Source organism: Trachemys scripta, chromosome 6, assembly GCF_013100865.1.
Source record: "Trachemys scripta elegans isolate TJP31775 chromosome 6, CAS_Tse_1.0, whole genome shotgun sequence".
Classification (NCBI taxonomy): domain Eukaryota; kingdom Metazoa; phylum Chordata; order Testudines; family Emydidae; genus Trachemys; species Trachemys scripta.
The window spans coordinates 95,078,327-95,096,970 of record NC_048303.1 but is presented as its reverse complement, the minus strand read 5'-3'; the positions used below and the strand labels follow the sequence as shown (position 1 = coordinate 95,096,970).

Genomic DNA, 18,644 nt, shown 5'->3' with positions numbered 1-18,644 from the left:
GCCTTGGGAACATTTGCCTATAGAAGGGTATTTTGAGCAGTTTGAATAAAACATCTTTGGATCAGTTCTCACAAGCCCTCTCTATGCAGCTCTTTGGCTGCATTCCAACGGCTTTCTCTTTCAGTCTCAGTGCTCCCCTTCTTCCCTGGTTCCAATCCAGCTGTTATCAGCCATGCATTCCCTGACACACTGGCTCTGGCACTTTCACAGTATCCCTCTGTCTGACTAATGTTTCCTTCTGTGTCCAGATTTGGCTGGTCTGCAGCCTCTTACTGGCTCCAGGGGCCCCACTGATTTATCATAGCGGTCTTCTTCTTAGGGTAGTTGGTGGTGATTCTCTGCCCAGCCTGTCCCCCACTCCCACATGTATTTACAGGCCTGGCCACTTCCCATGCTTCAGAGACTCCCTCAGTCGAACACCTTCCTCCCACAAGTAGGCGGTAGGAGTAGGCTGCTTGGTGCCAGCTTTCTCCTCAGCTAGCTCTCATTTGTCTTGGTCAGAAGACCTCCTTTGGCTCCTGTATGGACCTGCCCCACATTGTTCCTGGCTGCACCTTACAATGGCTTGCTGTTGCCTGTCCTCAGCAGCTCCTTTCTACAGCCATTGGGCTGTTTCCCGCTAACGCCACCTGCAGGACCAGCTTGTGAGTGGCGTGATCTCTCACATTCCCCTGTTCTCTCATCTCTGTGATGCACACATTGCATCTGTAAGACAATCTGAGGCCTTCAGATGAGACTCAGGGGGCAAATCTTCCCTGCTTCTTACATCAGATGTCTTCTGGGATCCAGTTCTTAAAAGGTCCCAAAGTATCCATTCACCCACCTGTTCTTCTAAAGCTGTGGTATTGCTCTGCGTCCCTGCCTTTCTCCTCAGTTGACCTGTGGCTGGCCCTTCAAGTCCAGATGGGGGAATTTTAGTCTTAACTTTGAATTTCTGTGATTTCATAGTTCAGGTTAGAACTTCAGTATAAATTTATATCTTAACCCGCATGAACTGCAGGCTCACTACAGCAATTTAAGAGATACATTTATATTGAAGTCCTAACCCGAACTATGAAATTACAGAAATTCAAAATCAAGACTAAAATTTTAGGTAGAATGATGCAAAAGGGAAAAAAAGCTAGATATTGTAGGAAAGGGAAAAAATAGATAAAAATGCAAAATAAGGGAGAAGTATAGCAATAGCAAGAGAATAAAAGGGAAAGCAATACAACAGACAAAAGGAGCAAAAAGGGGTAAGAAAATCATGAATTCAGGGTTATGTAGAAAATTATATGTTAGACTAAAGGTGCAATTGCACAGTGTAGAAATAATACATAGGAAAAAAGGTAAAAACAAATATCACATGGAGACAGATATGGTGACAATCAGAAGGCATCTGTAGCATAAGAAATTTGTATGCACATACCCCTTTAAAAGTATCAATATACTGCAAATCGTGCCAATTCTGAACTTGGCAGCAACAAAGGAACTGAATTCAGATCCCTGTGTTCTGATAAACCGATTTACAGAAGTGCTGAGTATCTGCAGTGCCTATTGATTTCAGCTAGAGTTGTGGATGCTTAACACCTCTGAAAATCAGGCCCAAAAGCCTCTATCACTTGTGTTAAAGAGGAATATTTTCTGAGAAGAAGGAGGGTGTATTTGTTAGTAGAATAGGACCTTTGACCCACTGTTGACAGATCTGATTCCATCCAATAGAGGACAGTGGTAGACATCACTACCTAGAGAGGCAAATGTGTTAAGCAGTGCAAAAGGTAGACAATGAAAAACAAAAAAAAGATTTAATTAAAAAAAATAACACTGGAGAAAGCCAACAAAGTTGCAGAGACAAACAGATCAGTTGTACAGGAATAACACTAGTTGTATTTTAAAATTGTCAAGGCCATTGTGAATTTCTTCATCAGAACTATTTAAAGAAATTTTAGTCTTATAGGTGAAGGGGAATTCTCATAGTGCCAAGTATATTGGAAGTCCTTGTATGGAGCACAACATATACCTTCCTGAAGATTTTCTGCTTCTTCTATTATGGCAAAAACAGACAGAAATAAGATAAACAGTACAAATACTAAAGCTAATTGAAAAATAGGAAAACTTCTTCAAGATTTCTTTTGTGAACAATCCATCCCTTTTTGTCAAAATTAAAGTTTCAACAAAACTTTTCACTGAAATTTTGAAATTCAGAAAATTTCAGCCATCTAGCATATATCTAGTTGAAAAACGTGATGCATTTTTAGGGGGAAATTTTTACAACAAAACCAATCACTTTTCTGATCTAACTTTGAAATTTCAGTGAAAAATTGACTAAAAGAATTGAAATTCAGAAAATTTCAACCGGCTCTAATGTTCACTGTCAAACAACTTTTAGATCTGAGGCACACAGGACAGGGACCTAGGAAGTCATGAGTTTGAATCCTAGTTCTGAAAATGACTACCTTCCTCTAAGGACTCTGGTAAGTCACCTAACTTCTGTATCTCAGTATCTCCATCTATAAAATGGGAATAATGGCACTTGCATACCTTTTGTGCAGCAGTGTTGTGAAAAACGATTAGTTGATGTTTGCACAGCACATTGCACTGTGTATTATAATATGGTTATTAAAATATATAGCTCAGCAGAGGCCCATTGTCCAATATTGTATAGTATGTAACTAGAAAGATGAGTCAAGGTTTTTTAGCGATGAATAAATTCCAACGTTCAGGATATAGATTTTTTTTCTACCTTAATTTTATTAACTCCCAAGATTTAAATTTAGTAACCATGTGGACATATTCTGTACTACATGATTAAATCAACCCTGCACTTATTTCTTCTTAATTTGCAGATCTTAATTAGAAATAATTAATCAGCTTACACTAGTCACTTTTGATCAGGATTAAACAAAGACTCTGAATGGCTAACCAACTACAAAAGCAGTTTCTCCTCCCTTGGTGTTCACACCTCAACTGCTAGAAGAGGGCCTCACCCTCCCTGATTGAACTAACCTCGTTATCTCCAGACTGATTCTCGCCTGCATATTTATACCTGCCTCTGGAAATTTCCATTACTTGTGTCTGATGAAGTGGGCATTAACCCACGAAAGCTTATGCTCCTATACATCTGTTAGTCTTTAAGATGCCACAGGACTCTTTGTTGCTTTTTACAGATCCAGACTAACATGGCTACCCCTCTGATACTTTTCATCAGATGTGTGACTGACTAAACCATAAAAAGGGAATGTAAAAGAGTTCAGCTGTGAGTCAGCTTTCCCCACCCTCAACCCCTCTCATACAAATCTGATATCTGGCTCTGAACAACCTTTAAGAAATACACATTTTTGGACTTACTTTTGTGCAAGTCTGCAGGCCTTATATATCAAAGTTAGTGTCCCGTAACCTGACTCCTAATGCAGCTGATCCTTGAATGACTGGTCTGTGTACCACACAAAAGAAGTCATTTAGGACTCAAAGAGTTTAATTTACTTTGACCTCAGTTTCAGGAGAAAACATCTTTCTATCAATCCATTAAATCATGCATGACTATAATGGAGCCTCTAATGCAAGTGAGTAGTCCTTCAACAAGAAGCATTCACCGGAAAGAAAAAATATTCTCTCTTTTCCTAATATTGTGGTCAACATCATCTTGTGTGCCAGGAAATTCTTCAAGCATGGATGTAAGGGGTGTCTGATGTACTAACGCTTCCCTCTGTGGGTGAAGGAATGGGAAGGGTTTCCCCACTGTAGAATGGTGTTCCTGCATTACCAGAGGATTCTGCTTACATCTGTGCAGGCTAGGGTGACCAGATTACCAGTATAAAATATCGGGACGGGGCGGAGCCAAAAAGCAGGGGCGGAGCCAAAAAGGGGGACGGATCAAAAAAAAAAGTTTTAAGGGGCCTGGGGCATTAGCAGGCCCCGCACGCTGCCCTCCCCGCGGAGCCTCCCGCCCCCTGGCCCGCCACGGGCATATGCAGGGCGCAGTGGGTCCGGGTGGGGGCAGCACGGAGCGGGCAGGAGCCGGGTGGGCGGCAGGGGCTGAATCCCCGCTGCTGCCGGGGAGCCCCGCGCCTCTCCTTCCCGCTCGCGGCTGTGGCTCCTTCCCGGCGGGACACGCCCCCCGCTGCCCCGGGCACATGCGGAGCGCATCCCCCACGTCTAGTCTCCCTCCCACCGGGAAGGAGCCGCAGCCACGAGCGGGAGGGAGAGGCGCGGGGCTCCCCGGTGGCGGCAGCAGCAGGGATTCGGCCCACGCCCCCGTGCCGCCCACCTGGCCCCTGCCCGCTCCACGCTGCCCCGCGGGCTGCCGGGCTGGAGCAGCCTCCAGGCTGCGCTCCCGGCCCTGGGCAGAAGCCCTCTGGCGCGGCGGGGGCTCACAGCTGAGCCCCCCCCGTCTCCCTCCCTTGCCAACCTCCATTTGCCCGTCCGGTGCCGGGGTGCCGGAGCTGACATTGGTCGGGACGCGGGACAAAGAAGCAAATATCGGGACAGTCCCGATAAAATCGGGACGTCTGGTCACCCTAGTGCAGGCCCAGTGCCTGTAAGTGGGCTTCCAGCCTCCGCTCTGCCAAGGATTTTTCTATTATCTGCTGCCTCCAGAATTCCCTTCAGAACATGAAGGAGGAACCCAAGTCCGTTAATGCAGAGAACGTCAGGTTTTACAAAAATCCTGCAAGATTTGGGGTGATAGTGCTGCAGGGAGTCAACATGTGGCCACCTCACCCATTTCTGCCCTGCTGGGGAGTTTGAGGAAGTGTACAATACAGTAGAAGCAGTACTTGTTCATTCCATGCCCTTCCCCCAGTCCACCAGGTTTTTACCCATTCTGGCTGTGAAAGGGGAAGTGAAAACAGTAGTCATTTGAGAGTAACTAAGGCTAGTTCCTGTCTCTTTTTTTAAATGTCTGCTTTGCATATTAATTAATAATAGGGTTACCATACGTCCGGATTTTCCCAGACATGTCCGGCTTTTTGGGCCTCAAATCCCCGTCCCGGGGGAAATCCCAAAAAGCCGGACATGTCCGGGAAAAAAGGGAGGGAGGGCCCGGTGGTGCTCGGCCGGAGCCGCTGGAGCTGGGGCTGGCGGTGCTGGGCCGGGCCGGGGCCGGCGGTGCTCGGTAGGGGCTGGGGCCGGCACGATGCTCGGCAGGGGCTGGGGCCGGGGGCGCGGTGCTCGGCCGGAGCCGGGGCCGGGGGTGCGGGCACTTGGCTGGGCCGGGGGCTGGCGCAGTCCTGGGCCGGGGCCGGGACAATGCTCGGCTGGGGGCAAGCGCGGTGCTCGGCCGGGGCTGGGGGCGTGGGCACTTGGCCGGGGGCCGGCGCCCCAGGACCCGAGCCGAGCCGGACGGGAGACGCCGGGGCCAGAGCCTCTTGGCCTCAGCCGGCTGGCCGCCAGAGGGAGCCGCTCGGCCAGGGGGGCCGGACTGGGCCGCACCACACCCCACCCCAGCCCCAGCTTACCTGCTGCCTCCCTGTTTCAGGCTTCCCGCGAACATTTGATTTGCGGGAAGCAGGGGAGGGGGAGGAGCAGGGGGCGGAGCGTTCAGGGGAGGGGGCAGAGTTGGGGCGGGGCCGGGACCTGATAGAGTGTCCTCCTTTTTAAAAATTAAAATATGGTAACCCTAATTAATAAGTTAAAACATATTAATCATGTCTTCATTTTATAAAAACTTTATTTTTACTGACCATATTAGAGCTCATGTTTCCAGCATGACATGTTTGGTCGGTCAGTCTAGGCAGAGGTGGGCAAACTACGACCCGTGGGACCATTCAGGGGACGGGGAACAGGAGTGTGGATAGGGGTTGGGGCAGTCAGTGGACAGGGAGCAGGGGGGATTGGATAGGGGGTGGGTCCCGGGGGAGTAGTTAGGGTCGGGGGGTCCCGGGAGTGGGCGGTTGGATGGGTCGGGGATTCTGAGGGGGGCAGTCAGGAGACGGGAAGTGGGAGGGGGGAGGGGCCAGGCTGTTTGGAGAGGCACAGCCTTCCCTACCTGGCCCTCCATACAGTTTTGCAACTTTGATGTGGCCCTCGGGCCAAAAAGTTTGCCCACCACTGGTCTAGGGCATATATAAGGGCTCTAAAAATATCATCGTTCTCAGGACATATTTTTCTCAAGTGCTGTTCATTGTTTATTTAATAGAAAAAGGGAACTTGACACTGAAGAAAAAAAAGCATTATTTCAGCAAAAACTGCTTAGATATTTACATTCAGCTTTGCTGTAAGGCCATAATATGTGCCCCGCTTCGATTTGAAATGCAGGAGACGATCTTATATCAACAAGGCTGTTTATGATAATATTTTAAATTATTTTTTACATACCAGCAGTGTCCCAGATCTGTCAAGTCTCCATCTGGAGGAGGGTCCCCTCTTGCTTATACAGCTGTCACACAACAAATATCCCATGTTGAATATTGTATTTTAATTACATACAAAATGCTGTTCCATCAAATTGAGCTTAGAGATTTTTGGCCAAATTCTGTTCTCAGTTACTGAATATCACTGCTATTGAAATCAATGGGCTAGTTCAACCTCTGAAGAGGATGTAGTTTACAGGGGTAGGGGTAGCTGCACTGCAATGGAGATTCAATTCACACTTAGGGGGTAAAACTTTAACAGCCCATTAATAACAAATTATTAACTCAGTTTAATTCATTTCAGAAAATTGCTTTTTTAGCTATTATTTTAATAGCAGTAGTGCCTAGGAAACCAATCAGAGATCAGGACCCCATTGCTCTAGGCATGGTACAAACACAGATCAAAAAGATGGTCCCTCCCTCAAAGAGCTTACAATAGTATCTTAGGTTGGTCTTTTGTTTTGCTACAGAAAATTTTTAATTAAAATGGACACAATTGGGATAAAACTCATTTTAAACTTATCTGTACACTTGAGATTATGAAACAAAGTATTTTTTAAATTTACTGTTCACCACTTATGTTGCCTGTTTTATTTTTGCTTTTTGCACATTATAAGGAATAAAAATTACCTAGTGACCTTCACTTCTCTTTATAATCACTTTGTGCTGACTGTTACTTTCTGATACTTGTGCAATAACAGAATGTTTTTCTGTTTCACAGAACAATAAGGGAAATTTAAATTTAAAACCAAACCCTATTTTAGGGACATTTTTAAAATATCAAGAAAACATATCTATTCATATTGGCCAACCTTTTCAAAATGGTGCCTATAGTTAGACACCTAAATAAGTGGCCTGATTTTTCAGAAGTGCCAACTCCTGCAGTTCTCATGCTTAGATTTAGGCACCTAAATTTTAAAATGTTAATAAAACACATTTTAAATAAAACCTGAATGTGGACACTAAAGCGAATATATTCACAAATATATTCACTCCCCCTCTGATGTTTGCATACAGTATCTTATTTAGCTTTACTGGGACATCTAAATGTCATTATAAAACTCAAGCTTCATTTCATGTTAGTTTAAAAGGATGAGTTAGTTTTAATAAAAGAATTTTACTATGTATTGGTCAAAGCATTTAAATCTTTAATCATTTATTTACATTTTGTAAGGAAACAGTGATGACATTCAAAGTGTCAGTTTTCTGTAGAGCTCCTGTGCACAGAAAACATTTATTTTGATTCTACTGTTTAGTGTTAACATTTACAAACAATTTAATGCCTTTTATTTTATCCATTATCAGGGTGCTTTGATGAGACTTTTTCATTTATTCTACTGTTGTCCAAAACAAGAAAGAAAAATACAAAGCCTGTTTGACAACCACCAGACATGTTTCAAAATGGTGTGATTTGTAGATGAAATTAAGTAGTTAAAACAATTCCTTTTTTTCAGTACTCAAGTTATTCGACTTTGCATAGGAAATTCATTGTGCAATAAATCTAGTGAGATGATGACAAAGCTTTTCATTTAGGGAGAAGGCCTGCCCATGCATCATCCAGAATGTACAAGCCTTTGGCCCTCTTTACAATTCCCAGGCTCCATAGTCACAGAGCAGAGATTGAATCCTAAAATGGAAACTTGCCCACCTAGCTCTGGCCCATGCAGAGTCTAGACAAGGCATTGTTGCATGAGACTAGATAATAAGGTGCTTCCTCTGATGTTCCTTCATGGGCATAGGTTTTCTCTAGGAAGATTGTACAGGCCACCAATTCTCAGAGCTCATTGAAAGGAGCTGGGTGACACTCTGTCAGAGGAAAGCTAATCTTATGGTAAAAGAATTGGACTGGAATCAGGAATTTGGGGCTCAATTCCTTCCTGTGCCACAGTCTTCCTCTGTGACCTTGTGCAAGTCACTAAGGCCTGATCCAAAGCCCATTGAAATCAGTGGAATTTTTCTGTTGACATCATTGAGCTTTGGATAGGGCCCTTAAACGTTCTGTGGCTTAGTTCCCTATCTGTAAACTGGCAGTAATAGTTCCCTTCTCTCACCCTTTGTCTGGCATGTCTATTTAGATTGTAAGCTGTTCAGGACAGGGACTGTCTCTTACTGTGTGTTTGCATAGTGTTTAGCACAATGGGGCCCAGATATTGGTTGGGGTCTCTACACCAACATCATACGATAAATACATAATAATAATAAATAACCAAAGAAGGCCATGCTCTGACACTGCTCCCAGGATGCCAAACAGCCAGATAGGATTTTTTTTTTTTCCCAGCAAAGTAGATTGAAAGAATGTACAGTCAGGAAAGCTGTAACAAAGAACTAAGGCAAGCTGGATTAATTAGGCTCCCCATCAGTTCAAAAGAGTCTGCTGGAAGAGTCTCTGCTGAAGATATGTCAGAGGAAAATACTTACTACTTTGCCCTTATCACAGCTCCAGCATAGGAATGTTAAAATTTTCTATACTGCAACTGATCTGCCTCATACTCTCTTTCCCACAACCATTACTTTAACCTCCTTCTTTGCCAATTCTTAATTCCAAGATTGTTTCCATTGGTGCCCTGTGATGATGATGATGTGTACAGGAGACATCGAGGTGGCAACCAATTGTTATTATATTCTCCTAAACCATTAGAAGAGCTGTTCAGTGGATAAGCAAAGCCTCGTATAGATACAACTGAATGGAAACTGGCTTCATCAAAACAGGTCCTCCCATCTGGACAGGACAGGCTATAACATCATTCTACATATGGTCATAATCTCACGATGATGCAGATGATATTTCCATAACTAGAATATCCAGTCCCAGCCCCAAAATAAGATTTAGAGTGTGATTTTTTTGGGGGTGGGTGGGGGAAGGAGAGAAGCCTCATACAAATCCATTTAGCCCGTTTTGTGTGATCCAGATGTGAAAACAAAATTATTTTTCTGCTGCTAAAAAAAGCAAAAAAAAGTCAGACTATTTTTTAAATATTGCTACTGTAAAAATATGCCTGAGGCTACATATTTTTTATGTCAGACTATTTTTTAAATTGCTACTGTAAAAATATGCCTGAGGCTACATATTTGCATATTCACTATAATGAAGTTTAAAAGTTATATGAATACTATGTGTTTTGTGTGTCCTTGCCTTCCATAAGAACGCATATTTCACAATGTAATCAATAAAAAGTTTTTTGAGTGAGCAAGGAAAGCAGGATCAGGTCTGCTGATGGTATTAGAAACTCCCCTGTTACATTGACACCTTTGATCTTGTATTTTTTTACAATAATTAATTAGTAGTTATTTTCAACATTCCAGTTGGATGTTTATAGAGAGTTGGTTGCCTATTCTCAAACAGCTATTTAGCCATCGCGTTTTGGGGTTTTTTTCAGTTCACAAACTATCTGCAAACAAAACTATGTTTTCCACAATTTTTTTTTCTTTTTTAAAGTTATTCAGCTAAATTTTTATGTGAAGATATTTCACTCTGGATTTCCTATGAAATGTTTCCTGCAAATATTGCTTTGTGTAATCAGTATTCATAATTTCAAATTGAGCTGTTTGGAAAGGACACATAGGTCACGCAATATGTTTATTCTGATTGATTTAGTGTAACTTTTCAGAATAAGGTTTATGGTGTAAATACTCACAGTTATGAAATTGAAATTCACTTTCAATTAATATTGTCACATTCATTTCAAATTTGCTGTTTCTGTGAACATTCCTACTAGCAAACTTATTTGTCAAATTTTTATAGAACGTGAATACAAAAGGGGAATCAACACAGCTGAAATGATTTATTTTAAAAAATTCTAACATTTGCAATTTCCCCCCAGTATTTGCTATACATTATCCCAATTAATAGTAATTTTTAGGTATAATTATTAGTATAGTTCCCTAATATTTTCCTAACTAATATTACTGGATATGAAAGTTAAACTTTGGTAGAAGTTTTTGCAACATAGAAAATCTGTCACAAAATTCCAGGATATTATTTTTGTACTTCTGAGTTCTTTCAGTCCTATACATGCCTTTCTGAAATTCCATGACAGAATGAGACACTTCAGCTGATTCACATGCATATTCAACCTTCTCTAAAGGTGTGAAATGATGGATTTTCATGCAAAATAGCCCTAAAATATGAATAAAATCAAAATAATTTAATATCCTTTTAGTCTTAATGTTGATATACAGCAAATGTGATTATGGTAATTAGATTATTATGGAGTCTTGCTAAGATATGTGATTTGTGTGCAGTGGCTCAGGATAGCCACAACTGTCTGCCACCTAATGCTGCACTGGCAACTTGAGAGAAGCCCAAAAGCTGCACTTAATTTGCATACAATCGAAACAACTGCAGTCTGCTGAAGTGTGGTTACACAATGCTCCGCCCTAATCCAAACTCAAGTGCGTGATTATGTGGTAGGGTTTACAGTCTCGAGGGGCCACATCTCCATATCAACGATAGGGGTAACTAAGAGCTACCTAGACATGTTCCATCAGCCACATTTTGGTCACCTCTTTATTACTGTAGCCTGTTTGCAAATCAAATATTAAAATTAGACATGTCTGAGGAAAGACAGTGCTCCAAATTAGATCAAATTATTATCTTTTGATCTTGGTCATCTTGCACATAAAATATGTCAGTTTAAGGTGTTGCCTTTTTTTTTTTCTCTCCCAGATTGGTACCAGATGATGTGGGAATGGACATCCCCTTTGAGGAGGGTGTACTAAGTCCTGATGCTACAGAGATCAGGCCTGGTAAGAGAAACGTTTATTCATTCATTCATTCATTCAGTTATGTCTGATTTCCATGACATTTAATTATTCAGTGAGAAGGATGTTTCTGTGCTGATAAGGCATCATTTCAGTGTTAGAAAAAAAGTGTTAAGTTTGCTTTATTTAGTTAATTCTGTACTTCACTTGACAAATGATAATAATTAGCAATGTGCCACATATTTTCCCTGGTGCCCTGGTGTCAGCTGTCTGTTAATTATTACAAGAACTAAATGCATTAAGTATTCTGCCTTAAGTATGCTAAATTTGACTTCAGTCTAAATGGGGTAAGTAAATTCAGATATTAAAATACACTAATCCAAAGAAAAGAGCTTAAAATATTGCATAAAATGCAATAGCAGGAAAGAAACCATGCCCAACTTGTATTTTAATTAACTGATAATACCTTTATTTACACCCAACTATGAGGAACAAGGTTATGTTACATATTTATAACTACTACCATAGAGAATTTGACATTATATAATCAGAAAAAATACAGCGCAGCATATTTGCAAAATAATACTACAGGAATGGTACCAAACACATACTACAATAGATACCTAGAAGTGAATTCATTCTTTCTGGATTCAAAGGTACCTTGGTTCAACATTGAAATGAATTGTGTGATCCACATATACTTTCAGAAGCACATCTGAACTTTGCTTTTGGCCCATAACTTTGTAATAAGAAAAAAGTGCACCCGTATCTAAACCAGATCTGAACTTTCTCGCTCAGGCCTGTCTTCAAAGGAGATAGATCCCATTTTGAACAACTGAAGAGAAAGTGAATATGATTAATAATGGTGTTACTATTAGAGTTTGGAACATGGCAATACAAATCCTTCAATTGTTATTTAAATATAATGATAATTTTTACTAAATTTATAGGGCCAAATTCTGTCCTGGGATGCTTCTATATGTATCTCACTGAGGTCATTGGGACTTCATGTAATTTAGAGCTTCTAGCTACAGTTGACATTTCTGAAGACATAATTCTATTTTGGTTTCGGTTTCTTGTAAACTTTTTTTTACAATTGATTTTATATATTATACAATTTTAAATGACTGATTGGTAGAAAATCTCATTGTTAAATGTGTTTGACGTTATTCAAAAGCATTCGATAGAGCAATTTTATCTAATACAGATGCTCTTCTCTTTCTTCATATTTATTTAGAGCCACCTAATTCTCTGGATCTTAATGGCTCCCATCCCAGAAGAATAAAGCTCACTGCTCCAAACATCAACCTTTCTTTGGATCGAAGTGAAGGGTCTGTCCTTTCTGATGATAATCTGGATACACCAGATGAAATTGACATCAATGTAGATGACCTTGACACACCTGATGAAGCAGATTCTTTTGAATACACTGGAAATGGTAATGAACTAGACTGGAAGACATTATGCAGAAATAAAGTAGGCTTTTCCCCATTGTGTTAGATGGGCTTAGGTCTGTCTCTTGTGTGTCAGACTTTAGGCAGTGTAAGTAAATCTAATATTTCAGACTGGAGGCAAGGTTTCCAAATAGTTCTATTTTCCGTTTATAAGGAACATCTATCTCTTCCCCCATGGAAAATAATCAGTGGAGTCTACTTCTTTAGGGCCACACGGAGAATTAGCTTAATTGATTAGCTGATTATCCTGGAGGTAAGAACAGCTAGCCATAGAAATGTAGACGTTTAGACTCCTCTCGCTCCCCAGCACTACTATGGGACTTGTCCTGAGAAGAATTCCTCTTTGGTTAGTAGCATATCTTAGAATTTATCAGTTCTTTGACAGTCAGTACTGGGTTAGTTACAGTTATAGGTATTACTACTTTGGTTTTCAGTATGTTTATGTTGCATAACTAGGAAGTACATTGGCAGTTTAGAAAATTTGATCCTAAGTCTCTCTTGACATTATTCATTTCCAGATTTCTCCTTCCCAGTTAATATCTTTGTTTCAGATTATTTTTGCTGATATCATAGCTTGCATTTTAGCAAGATGAATCTTATTTTGTTATTTTCTGTCCATTAGTCTAATCTCCCTAGGTTCCTTTGTGTTCTCTTTGTCCTCATCAGTGTTTGGGATAACAACATTTATGTGTTTCATAAAAGTTCTCTTTACCTCTTTTTCTAGAATCTAGATCATTAATGAAGATATTACATAAAACTCAATCTAACACACTTCCTGGCAATACCTAGTAGACAACTTCCTCAACCAAAAGTTAATGTTTTGTCATAACCCTTTGTGGACCTTCAGCCAGTTTTTATACTGTGGGACTGTTCACGTCCAAGTCGGGTTGAATTAATATTGAGAGAAATTTCATGATATACTGTAGTAAATGCTTTACTAAAATCCTAATTATTTTATCTACTCCTTTTCATTCATTTACTAATTATTAATTTAGTAATTCTCTTTAAAAATAAAACATTTGAATTTATTTGGCAAGATCAGTTCTTAATAACCAATGCTTCTTACTGCACATGGTTCCATTATCCTTTACACGTTTAGTGATTTTTTTTTTCTCTCCATATTTGTTCATTGTGTTCCTGGAGACAGAAGTGAGACTTACAAAAGAATTATTGTCAGGATCGCTCTTACTTATTTCTTGGGCAATACTCTCTCTAGGTACTTAGTTGGTCCTCATCACTGTTTGAGGATCTGAGATACCAATCAGTAATGGATTTTATCCTCTCAACTCCTCTGTGAGTTAGGGAATTATCCCCATTTTACAGAGAAGGAACTGAGGTGGAAGGTAAATTATGTAACTTGCCCAAGGTCACACACAGAGTCTGCAGTTGAGCTGGGATTTGAATACACATCTCCCAAGTCCCCAGGCAGTGCCTTACTAGACTAGACCATCCTTACTACTTTTGGTACAAGCCCACTTTTCCATGCCTTTTTAAAAATAAGGGTCTCATCGTAAAAAATATGAAAAGCTCATTGTTCTTAGAGATAAAGGGATAATTTCAGTAAGGGATATTCTGGTATGTGCCAGCAATGGAATGTACAGGACCACTGCAGTTCCAAAAGAGTGCATCACTGACAGGGAGGGCTCAGGACAGAAGGGGAAGTGTTGATTCAGTGCATTGACTAAGCACCTGTGCTGGCAGAGCTCCTGTTGAGCTCCAGGCAGAAATTAAAGCTGTCTTTCCCCTGAGAGGTGGTGTCAGTGCAAACACCACCAACCCTCCACAGCAGTTATCCCCATGTGGTGCAGTGGGCCAAACTACTACCCCATCCTGTACTAGTGGAAATTAATCTGGCCCTAATTATGTTATAGAGTACTGTGCATTTTATTAAGATGAAAGCTGATTCAGCATTTAAATTATTGGCCATTAGGCCCTAATCCAACAATGCATTTAGGACCTTGGAGTCAATGGGACTACTACAAACTTAAGCACATGCTTATGTGTTCACTTGGCCAAAGCCTTAATTCTGTATATGAAATGCTTCTTCAGCTGGATGTAGTGTCTGCAATAGAATATAGAGTTCCAATGAATTCAGCATTCTTCCTTGATTAAGTTAAAGCAAGACAGATTTTGTGTTGCTAGCAAATAAATGGACATCATTGTTAGAGTCAGTATTTGGACTGCAAGTTTTTATAATAAAATATCAGTTAATATTAATCTCTCTTCCCATTTTAGAGAAAATGCTGCAAAACTACATGCAGTTAATGAAGCATGTGCACCTGTAATCGCAGTTCTGCAAAGAAAAAACACGGTATAATGAAAATCCTTATGGGACATATTACAGCAGAAAAAAGTCTCCCTGTTACAAAATTTCTGTGAACACCTGGCCAAATCTTGATAGTCATCAGATAAGGAGACAGAATTTTTTGTTCTGCTCATATTAATTCTAGATAGATATTATATCTGAATAAAAGTCAGTTCAGACTTTGAAATTTACCTGAACAAATCTACTGTGCATGTTGCATTGATCAGCAGTATTCTGAAAGTCAGCGGTGAAACTTAACATGTTTCACGATGAATGTATTATTGTTATTTGTGTTACAGTATTGCCTAGAAGCCGCAACCAATTCTTGTGCTCTGATATGCTAGGCACAGCAGTCCCTGCAATGAAGACTATACAGTCTAAATAGACAAGTTAAAGTGTTGGATGAAGGAAGTAGTATTAGCCCTGTTTCACAAAGGACACAAAGATAAAGGGACTTGTCCAAGGTCATATAAGTTTGCATATGGCAGAACCAAATAACTGAACCATGATCAACTGAATCTAATTCTAGTGCCTTAACCCAGATACCATTCTCTCTCTCATACTACTTATGTAAAACAATTTATAGTATTGCTTAACTCAACTGTTCTGATGGTGGGAGGGATCTGGTTATTGTGCTAATTCTTTTTTGGTGCATAATTGGCCTTATATATAATTTGTGTAAATGAATAATAATTATAATTTGTTTCTATGTGGGGAACCACACATTCACAACCAACAACAGAGGACAACTTTTTAATACATTTAAACTAAATCCTTCCTTGAATATAAATGTTCTGTTACATTGTAACAGAGGACATTGTAAATTAAAAGTACTTGGAATGATCATTTAAACATGCAAGGAACAGTAATGTCAGCTTAAGTTGTTATAGCTAAAGGGGATATCACTGTGTACTCAGCCATCCATAAGCATTTCTCATGTCACCTCCGGTTAGAGGATAGAGCTTGTTATGGGCAGATGTGGAGAGTGATGATGAGCTGACTAGATGGTTGAAATGTAGAGAGGTTTTCAGAATTTGACTATATTGAATACTGCATGATTGCTAACTATTTCTGAATATAAGAAAAGGGGGGGGAGGAAATCAGCTGGATGCAAAATGGATGCAAATGCCAAAGATTTCAATGGGAATTGTTCCCATTTACTCCAGGTCTGAATTTGGCCCAATGTTTTTATGTCACTTTCTAAATCAGACAGTTCATCATTTACCCACTAAATATGAGCCATTTGCCAAATACCATTAACTTAAAGAGTTCAAGGTGTCCATTCCTATTATTTCTTATACTTGGAGGGTTATGTCCTGGATTGGACCTGAAATGTCTATGTGAACTGACAGAACTCTGCTTAGGGAATTTATTCCATTACTCAGATTAGCAAAAAACAGCTTCAAGTTGATTTAAGTGCTCCATGTACCTCATGTGAAAAAAAACCCTTAAAATCAGAAAACAGACTGGCTGAGTAGGAAGAAAATCTTCCTTGGGGATTCGTGTCTTTACAAAGCTGTGTGTAGTGAGAAAATAGGTCTGAATCAAATTATTTGATTTACCTCTGTCATAAACATAGAAAGAAGGGTAGGATAAAAATCCCTTCTTGGCAGCTGTACTAAATTGCTTTACCTGTAAGGGGTTAAGAAGCTCAAATAACCTAGTTGGCACCTAACTGGAAGGACCAATAAGAAAGAAGATACTTTCAAATCTGGGGGAAGGTGGGGTTGTTTGTGGCTCTCTTTCTTGTTCCCTCTCTGGATGGAGGGACAGACCAAGCAACATCTCCTGAAAATATACCTGGAATGATCCATCTAAAATTACAGAAATTGTAAGTAGGCAAAGAGATGCATTAGGTTATCTTTTGTTTTAGCTTGTGAATTTTCCCTACGCTAAAGAGGTAGTTTCATTCCTATTTTGTAACTGTGAAGCTGATCCAGAGGGGAATCCTCTGTGTTTTAAATCTTTTTATTTACCCTGTAAAGTTACCTTCCATCCTGATTTTGCAGGTGTGATTCTTTTACTTTTTCTTTATAAATAAAGTTCTTCTTTTAAGAACCTGATTGATTTTCAGTGTCCTAAAGACAAAGAGTTCGGTCTGTGCTCACATTGCTAACCAATTGGTTGGTATAATATTCTCAAGCCTCCCCAGGAAAGAGAGTGAAGGGGTTTGGGGGGAGGGTGGGGATAGGGACTCCAAGTGACCCTTTCCTGAATTTTTGTGTAAATCACTTGGTGGTGGCAGCAATACCATCCAAGGACAAGGAAAGGAATTTGTGCCTTGGGGAAGTTTTTAACCTAAGCTGGTAGACATAAGCTTAGGGGGTCTTTCATGTGGGTCCCCACATCTGTATCCCAGAGTTCAGAGTCAGGGGGTAACTCTGACAACCTCTATAGCCAATCACAGTGTCAACAAGTTCTGTGTCAAGTACCCAAATCCGAAGAGCAAGACTCCAGATCCTTCTCAATAAAGTTGAAGTTTGATCTTGGAAGTTCAGGAAGGAGCAGAGCCATTATCATTCTGGTACAGCACAAGTGACATAGACAAGCCCAGTTTGTGCAAATGGTGGTTAATGACAACTCCAGCTCCCTTGTTTTTCATTGCTATCAACTTATCAAGTAAGGGTATGGCTGGAGTGGGATCTACTGTCTCTGAGCATCTCTGATACTAGACCTGAATTTTGTATCCTAAAGAACTAGTCATCTTCTTTTTCTGGACCATGAGATTAAACAAGTAATTTAAACATAGAAATGGGAACTGTTGCAAAAGAGCTTGTATATAAAATACTAATACATACTTCTTTTTCCCCCAGGGTGGTAAGTACCAGAAGATTCAGCATTTCATTAATTCAAAAGATTACAGCAATAATCTGATTTATTCATGAATATTTTTTTAGTAGTAATACAAGAAATACTGGCCTTTTTCTCCTAGAAGGCTTAAGGCCTTGTCTGCACTGGAGAATTTGATAAGAACACTTTGGGCTTCTTAGCATGCTTGTAAAACACCTTGAAAACAGTGAAGCTAGTCCGATTTACATGAGCTGAGGAGCTGGCCCCTTTAGTCCATACACAGAAGTGCTCCAAGTGAGTTACATGTGGGCCAAAGCCCTTCTTTCAGTAGGGCTCAGTATTAGTTCAGTTGGAGCTGTTTCAGCCTGCACTGGTTTAGAACCAGTACAGACATCACTAAACAGTTCAGACTGAAGTGTTTCAGATAATGTTCCCCTTACTGCCCCACAGTACACTTGTGGCTTTTCAAACCCCCATGCCCAGAAACCACTGATTCTGGGAAGTTGTGACAAGAACTGCAGGACAAATACCCAGGGGACAATGCTAGCATGGACACAGGGCAAAACTACAGTGGTTCAGTACATGGGTATGCATGGCTAATGTGGACACTATTTGTATTAAAATAGTGTGTCTTCATCACCTCAGTTAGGAATGCTGCATTAAACAGAACAGATATGTCAACATAAACACAAAATATAAATCTATTTGGCAATTCAGCCAAACTAATTAGATTCTTGGTTTTTTTTGTTAGGATTTAAAATGCTTGTCCATTTCCCCCCAAATTTTCTTGCTATATTTAGTCTTTTCACTTAAGACTGAGCTTGCTATTTATGTGTGTCATGCACTGAAAAAAATTCTCTGCTTCTCTGCCATATCTGCCTTCAGGGCTGTTTTCTCTCTTTCTGATGAGGAGATGTTTGCTCAGACTGCCTGCTTATTCGTGGTGTGTGTTCACCATGCTAAAATGCTCCAGGAAGATTATTAAAAAATAGATGGAACAGAGGAACAGATTCACTCAAAAATCCTATATTCTAGTCAATAGCTAGGGAAAGAAATTAAGTAATT

General features: G+C 40.4%; 1 protein-coding gene across 4 annotated transcripts in view; it reads left to right on the top strand.

Moving 5' to 3' along the window:
* Positions 1–18,644, top strand: part of PRUNE2 (prune homolog 2 with BCH domain) — a 142,164-nt gene that overhangs the window by 98,283 nt on the left and 25,237 nt on the right. For all 4 annotated transcript variants that reach the window (XM_034774233.1, XM_034774230.1, XM_034774231.1 and 1 more), the window contains 2 exons: positions 10,996–11,075; positions 12,268–12,468. In XM_034774233.1, the coding sequence (XP_034630124.1) occupies positions 10,996–11,075; positions 12,268–12,468 (281 nt within the window). The remainder of the gene's footprint in view (positions 1–10,995; positions 11,076–12,267; positions 12,469–18,644) is intronic.